Source organism: Anopheles aquasalis, chromosome 2, assembly GCF_943734665.1.
Source record: "Anopheles aquasalis chromosome 2, idAnoAquaMG_Q_19, whole genome shotgun sequence".
Taxonomy (NCBI): Eukaryota; Metazoa; Arthropoda; class Insecta; order Diptera; family Culicidae; genus Anopheles; species Anopheles aquasalis.
This window is the reverse complement of record NC_064877.1, coordinates 24151615-24162500: the sequence shown is the minus strand read 5'-3', so window position 1 is coordinate 24162500 and position 10886 is coordinate 24151615. Positions and strand designations below refer to the sequence as shown.

General features: G+C 51.3%; 1 protein-coding gene across 1 annotated transcript in view; it reads right to left on the bottom strand.

Moving 5' to 3' along the window:
• LOC126568941 (tetratricopeptide repeat protein 28) overlaps window positions 1-10624 on the bottom strand; it is an 80021-nt gene extending 69397 nt beyond the window's left edge. Inside the window, exon 1 of the mRNA XM_050225649.1 lies at window positions 10589-10624. Within this exon, the coding sequence (XP_050081606.1) occupies window positions 10589-10612 (24 nt within the window). The 5' untranslated portion in view covers window positions 10613-10624. The remainder of the gene's footprint in view (window positions 1-10588) is intronic.
• Window positions 10625-10886: the final 262 nt, after the last annotated feature.

The window sequence follows — 10886 nt, the reverse complement described above, 5'->3', positions numbered from 1 at the left end:
CTTACCACGAGCGATGCTAGGCTGGGCCACTTTTTTGGTGAAATACTGTTCTACTAATTTTGTTTTTCGGCGTAGAAGAGATTTTGCAACCAATTGTGTTTTTTTTTTTGGTTTGTATGTCAGCAAGAGAAGAGTTGGAATATTTTAAAAAAAAGTTCCATAAAAAATGCTTCGTTTACATAAATTATGTTGGCAATATCCCTTTACCATTTTACTTTATAATTTACATGCTTTTCGAATACTACAAGCTGTCATAAACAGTACAGCTTGCATCTTGATCCCTGAAATAGACTTTAACTAAGATTTAGATTAATAAACCATATCGATTTGTGAGCTGAATATTTCTTTTAAATCCACTGATCCAATCCACTAATTGTAATCAGATAACTTTAGAAATCATGTGTCTAATAATTAAGTTTCGAACCTTGAGAAATACCAGAATTTAGCGTTAAATTTGATTAAAAATAATCATTTTCAAATTCGACACACCGCTGTTACATTGGTACTAATGGAGAATGATATTGAATGTTATCGATGCGGTTAATCTGAGTAGAATGATAAAATGATTCTACTGCATTGTTACAGTACACGTCAACATAATAAATGAAAGATAGGGATATAAAAAAAATTGAAGAGTCAACGGCATAAACAAATGATGAAAAAGAATGGATTTATCACAAACAATAAACATTTAACGAACTAATCTCAGAATTATGTTTGCGAGATGATGTTCACTGATCCTCTGATTGACCATAATTCGAATGCTATACTAAAGAAAAACACCGGATGCCAGAGCTTATCGCTCATTGAAACTAATCAACCTCACGTTGATGCTGGTAGAAATCATATTTCTATCGTTTTCAACCTCATGATAACGGCCACTCACCACCGGTTTCCAACGCATCCAAGATAAGGGAATTGCTTTGATCCGTGGCTTTGCTGGCAACCTGTTCGTCACGAAAAGAGCCTCTAAAGCCCTATAGTCCGTGCAACCGCATTCCTCTCTAGCCCGTTTCCTATATTCCGCCCAGTAATGAGGCATAAATTTCGAATTAATTTGCAGTCATCACGCGCTGAATCTGCCGCTAAAACGGGGCTGAAAGCTCCTGATTTGGTCGCTAGACTCCTCGTAAGAGGAGGAATATGATCACGCGGTGAAGGAAAAGAAATGGTCCGCACTGTTTATGGCCTGCGCCTCGAACGCACCAGGCTCTAAGGGTGTGTAATTGGAAGATCTCAACGAGCGCCTAGGCGGTGGCCATCGCTATCGATCGCGACGCCATTATCGATCATCAAGCGATTCGAAAATCACGTGACGTGATTGGTGATCTCGATCGAGCGCGCTGCCTAACTGGCCACCCCGGATGTGCTTTCACTTCATGTCTCCATTGCTTCGCGACGGCGTACGAGACCTCCTCCTTGGCTCCATGTCAGTAGGTCGATCGGAGTGCGGCGGTTGCGCAGAAGAAGAACCGCAGCATACGAAGCATCATTCATCCCTAGGCCCCAGACCGCACGTCGTAGACGTTCAATGAATCGAAATCTGAATCTAAAACCAACCAACAACTTGTGTCACGACCACGACGGCATACCGCAAAGCTCGCTGCTCACGGATCACCGAGGACTGGAGGCCTGGGGTTAGGGCGTCCTCTGTGGCGATAAACATGCAAGCCAGATTTAATGGAGGAGCAGCACCGCGCGTGCACGTGAGTTATAAAGTAGTTCGTACTGGAGCTCCTTCTGCTCGGCTCGATCGATGGCAAAAGCAGGTCGCCTCACGGAGCGCGTCACCTGTTGCTGCTGCTCCAGGTGCCACGGTGCGTTCCGAGCCATTAGTCCGACACTCTGGGCTGGGCGCCTGCGTGGAATGAACTGGTTGATGCCACTTTATGGCTACGCTGGCAGGAGCGCAAGGTCCGGGTTCTGCGCGGTCTCTGGCGCGAAGGGAAAATGGTTCGTCATACAGGCCGGTTCAGAAATAGTTGTCCATCTTTAAGCCGAGGCCGGTCGGTTACACTGTTAAGGGTAGGGGGCTAAGTGTGGCCATACTAGTTTGTATGCTTTGTGAGTGCGCGCGCACTGAGCATAAGAAAACTCCCATTATTGATGGGCACAAGACATTAATAAGCTCGATTATAAATCGAATCATTGGATTGAGTGTAGCGATGCATTCCTTGATTTCACTTGGTACGAGGGCTTTGCTTTCAATGTAGACTACTTGGATTGAAGCGAGTTTAGAGTTCCATTTTTCGTAGATAGAGTAATTAGTAGATCCATGGAGGCTATGATTCTGAAATGCAATGAGTACTATTTCTGTCATTCTGCTGTTAGTCTTCTGTCAAGCGATCCTCATACGTCAGCAGTTCTAAAGGTAATTTAAATAATAAGCTGCATCCAATTTAACTTTAAAAGGAAACAAAATTCCCTTTTCTTTATGAATTCACTAAAAAATCAGCGAAGAACTTCGTGCTGCTTTGTAGTGTATCTGAAGCCTGATTTGTTTGCGACATTCAATCCCAAACGTTCAGAGAATGATCAGCACACTAACACCAGGTTCACTTTGCGTGGAGCATTTAAACCATTCTTCTACGCTTCCTTGCGAGGACACACCAGATTCCCCCACCCTAATTCCGAGTCCGAAAATTCCGCTTCCTACCAACAAACATTCCTTTGGCGGCCGCGAGTCCCGAGACCAATTGTCCCGGAGGCAAATTAACGAACACCGTCCTCAACCCGTTGCTCGTTGGTGTTCACAGCTCGGTGCCCGGCTCGGCTCGGCTAATAAACTATCCGGTAAATTATCGAGCCCGAAAAATGCACGCCTTCTGATCCTTTCGCCGGCGATCGATTCGGCCCAGCGTGGCGGGATCGTGCGCGGGATTAACATTTTTTCCCCCAAAGAGCCAAACATGCCTTCGTCGTGGTTCCGTGGGGACAATGTTGGCCCGAGAAATCGTTCTTCGTGCGTTTATGTGTCACAGAGAGAGAGAGAGAGAGAGAGAGAGAGAGAGGGAACGGGTGTGTGGTGGGCTGGCTGCAAATGGGATGACTTTATCTCTAGCAAATTATACGTCTTTTGGGTGCGAAGGGAAAGAACGCAGCATGCGGTGAGAGATGAGAACGGGGTAGATCGGGTTGATGTTGACATGAAGGCTGGATATTTGCGACGCAGCGCACCGCACCGCAGCTCCGAGCGCGGATCTCGGGGATCTCAGGTTTTTAATATATTCCCTTTAGCCAACGATGCAACGTTGCATAGAACAGCGCGCGAGAACCAGAGAGAGAAAACAATGAAAATTCTTTTCCCCCCCGGTTTCCTGGGGAACGTTGGTCTGGCAGTGGGCGTGGAGTGGAGCGGTGAACGCAGAAGAATTCCCCTTTCGCCCCGTGGCTCTGTGTTAATCGGTCTCTCTCTCCCTCTCGAGGGTGGAGTGGGGTGGAGTTGCCCACGATCGCCATACACAATACCACCAACCGAACACCACCTCGCACGCCAGAGTGCCAAGCGCTGCCAGGGAGTGCGGAGAGTGTTGGCCGTGGCCAACCAGCCGGCCAACAACCAACCAGCGAGCGAGTCGCGAGAGGAAAACGGAAAACCGGGAAGAGGTTGGAAACGGGGGTAATAATAGTTATAAAATTTAAGTACCACCGGCCAGTGTCTCACATATCCTCTCCGTGGCTCTCGTCTTGTTCGTTCCGGACTAGAGAAACCCGGGGCGGGGAGTCGACACCGGGGGGGGGGGGGGGGGGGGGGGGAGCGTTTTTGGCCGGAGCATAAATTACCATCGAGACTGGGTACCGGGCCCGGTCGACGGTCGAGACAAGCGAGGTGCTAGGCCGGCACATTATCGCGTGGCCGAAGAATCGCTCGGCAGCCCTGCGGGTAGGTCGACTGTTCGCTCGCTCGATTGCTCGATCGCTGGTCAAGCTGTGGCTGAGAACCGGGATTTAGCGTAAATTCGCTCATCCCCATCGCCAGGTGCGTGGTGTGCACGATCATGATCTTTCTCTCTCTCTCTCTCTCTCTCTCTCCCACTCTCTGTCGATCACGAACAACGCATCATCAGCGCCAACGAGAGTTGTAGACAAAGTGATGCGCTCGAGAGAACGAAGAACTGAAGATACTGGACCTAGCAGCAGCAGCAGCAGCAGCAGCAGCAACAGAACCGGAGCTACTCTCGCACTCACCTTTGCCTTGCTCACCATCTTCTCCTCTTCCACCTTCTGCACCTCGCTCGGGAAGGGCAATGGAATGTTGCAAGTGCAAGTCCGGGCCGGTCCGCGGCGGTAGATTTGTTTGGAATGCATATCTCAATATTACGGCATGATGTCATTAAAATGTTTGCTCTGCACATGTGACGGCCCATACCATGGCCAGCAACTGGCCAGCGATGGGCCTAGCTGGGAGGGAAATATTATGCTCTCACTTGTCGGACTTAATTAAATCAAAAGCTCTTCGAGCACCGACTCTGCGACTCTGAGTGACTCTGATCCTGTCGGTGATGTCTGTGCGCGCGCGCGCGTTCGCGATCGCACCCCATTTTGCCTGCAAGTGCTGGAAGGGACCGGAGACGGAACGGAACAGGTTTGAAGACCATAGTAGACGGCTAGTTCCAGCCGGTGGCATCTGCGTCAATGTGCAACTGGATGAGGTGCCACGGCCACGGCCACGACCACAAGACACACAACAAAGGTTGCCCACAATGTCCACCAGGAATCTCGTCGCATGGCGATTGCGATCGCGATCGCTAATGATTTTAGCATAAGCAAACGGTCGCTCACTGTGTGTCTGGCCGGTTCTCGGTCCTCAAGCAGATCCCCGACGAGGATAAGGGTGGTCCATGACCATGATTAGTGGCTGGTGAGGCGGTGGAGGGAAGGAGAAGAGCAGGGAGAGCGTTCTTCCAGTACGGTTTTCATCACCAGGGCGCGCGAGCGATCTAGCGGTTGACAAAGTCCCGTATCTTCATGTCAGCTTGGGTCTTGGGTGCAGCTCTCGTGAGAGTTGGCTTCCGATCGTGCTGCCAGCATCCAGTTCGATCTACACCTGTCTTCGAATGATCTTGGCACATCTCCGCTCTCTCTCTCTCTTTCTGACAATTAACAGCATAAAAGCATAATTTTCACCTTCGCACCAACGCACGTCAAGCACGCGCGCCAGTTAGCATTAGCTGGCCACCGACCGACACCGTCTCGTGCTCTATGGCGAGACGAACCTGACGATCGTTGGCCACCTTTCTGGGGGGGTGCTAATGAGCGAGAAAGCGGTTCTAATTCGCGCACAAACACAGGCACAGGGGCGTGTGTGCTCCTACTCCAAGCACCAGACGACGAACACGATCATAATGGATCCATTCTGGTTCTGGTCGGTTCTGGTCGACATCTCCCCCGGTGAAGGCGTGCGGTTTTGATTAGTTGTCACGCTGCGTTCTTCACCCCCTCTCCCGGGAGAGTCCACAATGGACACGGACACGGTCGCACCGAAAACTGTCGAAGCCAATCAATCAACGGTCGCCGGTGATCGCTCGCGGTTTGAAAAGTGGTTTCAACGTGACACCTCCCTCGCGTCCTCGCGAGTTTGGGAGTCGGAGTCTTGTCTCCTGATCAGTCCGGTCATGTTAAATTGGATCAGAGATAACTTCAGCGTGTTCCGTGGTACACAAGACAGAGAGCGAGAGAGAGAGAGAGAGAGAACGAGTGAGCACCGACTCCGAGTGATCGAGACCGGTGATCGAGGCGCAAAAGGTGTGAAGGATGGAAATGTATAAAAACAGGAAATCTAACAGATCAATAACCAGAAACGGCACCAGTTCGGTGGTCAGTGTTTTTTTCTTCTTTTGACATTCTCCTCCCGGTTTGGTTCTCGTTCGCTTTCGTCTCCTCTCTTCGACCTTCCACGGGCACGGATCTGGCCCTTAACCCCTACTCGAGCAACGAATAACGGCGCCGCGGGAACGGGGCTAATGACAACCGTCGGAAGGTCGGTCCGAGCTCATTTCCGATTTCGAATTCGATCGATCGATCGACGGCGAGTTGCGAAAGTTCGAGAGATCGCGCGATCTTGATTACGATTCGCACAACAGATCGATGGAGATCGCGGCCCAAGCAGCAGAAGCTGTCCTTCCTGTCCTTCGATCTTCCCCTCTCTGTTTTTGGTCGACGGATATCCTCACGGATCGTGACGTGGGACTCGTGCCGGACGTCTCGTGCATCGCACGCTGAACACGGACATAGGCGACGATCGGGTCTAACGAGTCTCTTCCGGTTCTCTTCTCCGGGCCAAAAAAAAAACACCATCGGACATTCCACGAAGGTGTTCGATTAGCGAGGCGAATCCGAGACCCCAAACCAAACCAAAAGGCACCCCGACCTTCGGAGAGGGGCGTAGGAACTTAGCAGAACCCGTAGTGGTGGTGGTGATGGTGGTAGTGGCGCCGATCAACCATAAATCCCCTCGATCGTGCCGCTAGACCGAGCTTCCACGAAATCCCGGCCCAGCCCATCCCGCGGGGGGGTCAATGAGCATCAGAAAGAGTCTAGAACGATAACGAACTTCGGTCGGACCCCAAAGCAATTCGTGAATTTTCGGTCAAAAGGCTCGAGAGTGGTGATCGCGAAACAAATAACTCTTTTTTTTTTCTCGTGGTGATCGCCTTCTGGTCTGGCTTCTCTGGGTCGTCGTGTGAATAGAACCGTCGTCCGGACGACGTCGCGATAGACCGCGAGATGATAAAGAGATTAAAACGATATTTATGGAAAATGGGATCGATTTATCAAGCCGGCCTTCGGGTGTGGTGGTGGTGGTGGTGGTGGCGTTCGAAGGTGCGATCGATCCGTCGTTCCGTCGGACGGACCCACTGGATCCGTCCTGAGTTTGTTCTTTTCTCCCTCCTTTTTTTTTTTTTGGTTTCCAACTTTTGATCAACAAATTGTGACCGCGATCGTCGGTTAGAGGACGATGAAGGCATTCGTTGGCTGTTTGTTTCGTCGTTGGCTCCTCCAATCGCCTTGGGATACGTTGAAATATGACGCAGTTCTGCTAATCTATGGCCCTAGACCGGACACACCGACGCCACCGACGCGATCGAAGGGGCCTATCTATGCATGTTTATGATCCGCAGCCGATGCCGCCGCCAGAACTGCTTGCTGGCTAGACGACGATCGCGATCGCACCAATTGCGACAGGGGGGCTTAATGGAGATGAAGGCGAAGAACGTTTTCGGAGCAAATTAGTGAAATCTGATAACGGGCGGAGGGCCTAGACGTAGTCAGAATCAGGTGTAACTGGTGGTGCCACTGTGGTGGACATGTTTGCTAGCGCCCCACCAGGCACAACAGTAGCATAAGGTACGTGGCTTTATTACAGTCCAAGGCTCGTCAGTTCGCTAATGGATTCCGATCCGATCCGATCCGATCCTCAAACAATTCTCGATTGTTCACAGGAGAGAGACCGGAGGAACTGATCGTTCAAAACGCGCGAACCTTTCGCATTTCCGATCGATTTCGATCGCTAGTCACACGGGCAAAGATTGAACTTGCGATGCGATGTGGTCATATCATAAATCGTGCTGCTTAATTGTTCTGCTGGACGATGCTGGCCCGAAAAAAAATCCAGCGCCAAACCGAACTGCCAATTAGTGATCCTGTACCTGCTTGTGGTCGAATCGAGCAGCCGAGGGGAGGACCTTGAAGAAGCTAATCACGAAAATGCATAAATTCCGTTTCGCGACAATCAACACATCGCCCCAAAGCGCCTTGGTGGTCTTTAGAGATCAATACAGAAAGAGCAAGAGAGAACGAGGAGCGAATAAAGGAGATTACTGGCTCAATTAGTGTGCAGCGATCGATCGATCGATGCATCGTTCTCAGACACACATACACTCACATGGGACACACCGGAAGAGGAGAGGTGGTTGCATCGCCGCCACAGAATGCAAATCAACTCGCAGTTGACAGAGGCTGACGGACGGACTCGCCTTCGCCTTCGCCTTCGACAGAATGTCCCATTCAGTCGGCAAACGGAACGGAAAACAGGTGTCCAGCGCGCCTACGTCCGCCCCAGGAAAACAGTCGCAACGGACGAGTGTGTTTGTGCGCGCGGCCCCGAGGGAGCGAACTCGTTCACAACAATTCGCGACATTCGCGAGTCCTGCGACTGCGTCCGGCGTTCCATCCATCCAGCGGTTGTCTAGTTTCTCGGAGTATTAAGTTGTAAGTTGTCTTCCCTCGCTTCCCTTTTCTTGCTTGCTTACTTGCTGCCTCTCTGCTTGTCTCCCTCTCTCTCTCTCTCTCTCTCTCTCTCTCTCTCTCTCTCTCTCTCTCTCTCTCTCTCTCTCTCTCTCTCTCTCTCTCTCTCTCTCTCTCTCTCTCTCTCTCTCTCTCTTGGTGACCACAACCGGCGGTCGAACGCGTTGACAGTTGATCAGCAGCGAGCAGCGCGTGATGCCAACGGCGATTGGTAAGGTTATGGCGCTCGAATCCCGCGGATCCCTGACCGAGGTGCAACAGAGGAAGAGAGTGAAGAGTGCGCCAACAAGAGAAATAAAATCAGTGAATAAAATTTTAATGAAGCCAACCAACCGGCCGTTCCAGCAAGCAGCGAACGCAGCGATACACGACATTTGGACGACCTCGTGGCGCGTCGCATCGCGTCCCATTCGTGAATCTGGCCTCATGATGATGATGATGATGATAATGATTCGCAAGATCCCCCCGGAGACGGGCTCAGGTCTCAGGCTACAGTGGTGGCCAGTGGCCAGTCGTAGGAATTCAACGTTGCGTTGACGCTCCTCAAATCAAAACTCGATTCCACTCCACGCCGTAAAAGGTGTGTCCGAGGTGTGCTCGTGGAGCTGTAGCTAACGCGACTCATCGCCAACTCCCCAGATATGCTGCTACTGCACTGGAGTTCCTGGCGATTCGCTCCAAGAAGCGCCACTGCTTCATATTAATAACTCGCGCCCTAGGGGCAGGACTTGAGGATCACGGAGTCTCGGCGTCCGGCAATCGCACATTCCCACCAAATTGGCACAGTTCCCGCCATTTGCGAGCCGAGAACCCGACCTGCGGGACCTGATCGGAAGGGCTCACGGGCTTTCCGGTTCGGGAGAGAGCTCGAGAGAGCTCGAGAGAGAGGGAGATGCTAATTAAGGTAGCATTCCAAGATGGAGCGCACCAGCGAGCACACACTTTGCTTAGCTCCTTCAAGCCGGAAGAGAAAGGAAGAGAATTAGAAGCGAAGCGTTGCCGTGCCTTGAATTCGGTCGTGACTTTCACTCCGAATCTTCACCACCTCCAGAGAGCTGGCGGCTCCGGTGACGCTGTCAATGCGCGATCGATGATGATGATGATCGAGCGAACAAACAATATTTGGCAGCGCACAATAATGGGTGGCCACCGATGGAGAGTGCGGCATCCGTAGCACCACTCATCACACTATTGCGAAACGTGTCCGGCCAGCTCTGGCACCGGACTCCGGACTGTCCGGTACGCGTGCTTTCGCAATTAACACATCGATGCCACCGATGCTCGCGCCTTGCTCGCGGTGAGACAATGATACGATACGATGCGTGTTTGCGTTACGAAAGCGGCTTTTAAGCGGCTTTCCTGGCGGTTGCCCGAGTGGCGAGTGACCTGAGACCCCCCGCGCCGGTGGCCAATTAGACCTCCATTGATGCTGCTGCGTTAGATGGTCGGTTGGTGCATCTGCTTCCGTTTGTTGGTGATGCAAGTTCCCGATCGTCTGTGATCGTGTTGCGCAATACTAGAGTTTAGAGTGGCCCCACACACCGAGATGTATGCAAAAAATGGAGGGGCAAAAAGATTCGTGATCGATCGGAACGAAACCGACGACCGAATGGCAATCGGTTTCACATCTTAATCGATCCCGGTTCGATCGTACGGTCACTTATTCGCATGAAACCACACACGGGCCGTAGCCGTGGTGTCGTGGTCACTAATGAAGAATGTCCAGCGAAGAGTCTCTCCGTAGAGCCTGTAACTGCAGTTTAACGAACGCACTCCTTGGGTGCACCGCGGGGTACCGCAGCCCGCCAGCCCGGCTTTTTGGTTGAAACTTTATCTTAATTATTCCCAAATTCTCTCAATTCCACCAATTGGCATTGGGTGTTCGGTTCTGTTGCTCGTGTGGCAGCGAGCGCGCCCGCGCGCGCGAACTCACTGGCAGGCGCCCTATCCGAAGCGACTGCGGCGCCGGACGTGGGAAAATACATAAATCGTCTTTATATTTCAATTAATTATTTCGAACTTTTCGTGCTCCCCCGAGGGAGGCCACTTGGTGGGCCTCTTTGGACATCTGGACGGCAACTCGACTGGACCGTCGTCGCTGGTCCGTGTTCTGGTGGCCTTGTCATGAATTAATGAGTTGCTTAATCGCTCGTAATGAACTGCGCCTCGAAGCACACAAGCAGGGAGTGGACGGAAAGAAGAGGGGATCGGTGCAAAACCAATTTGCCATTTGGTCGTGCCATACCGCCCGTTGATAACCGGGGATCCGGTTTGACTCTTTTTCTTCCAGTTTATTCGGCTTTTTTTTAACAAATAAATATATTGGTGATCATGAACTTACCTCTGAGAAATCACGCTGCGACATGTTTTAGGACGTTTTTTGGGGGTCTGTTGCTGCTGCTGCTGCTAGTTGCTGGCTGCCTTTTTGGTGAAAATAACGCGATTAACGGCGGTTGTGCTGCTGCGGAATGACCACGGAACCACGCTGCGCCGTCCTCCTTTGCTGCATTCTCTGCAGTTAAGACCGTGGATCACTTAATCGAATCGCGATCGAAAGCCTCAAATGCACCACATCATCCTGGTTCACGACAGACACATGCACTTCACACACTGGACGGATATATCACTCGGCGAAGGAT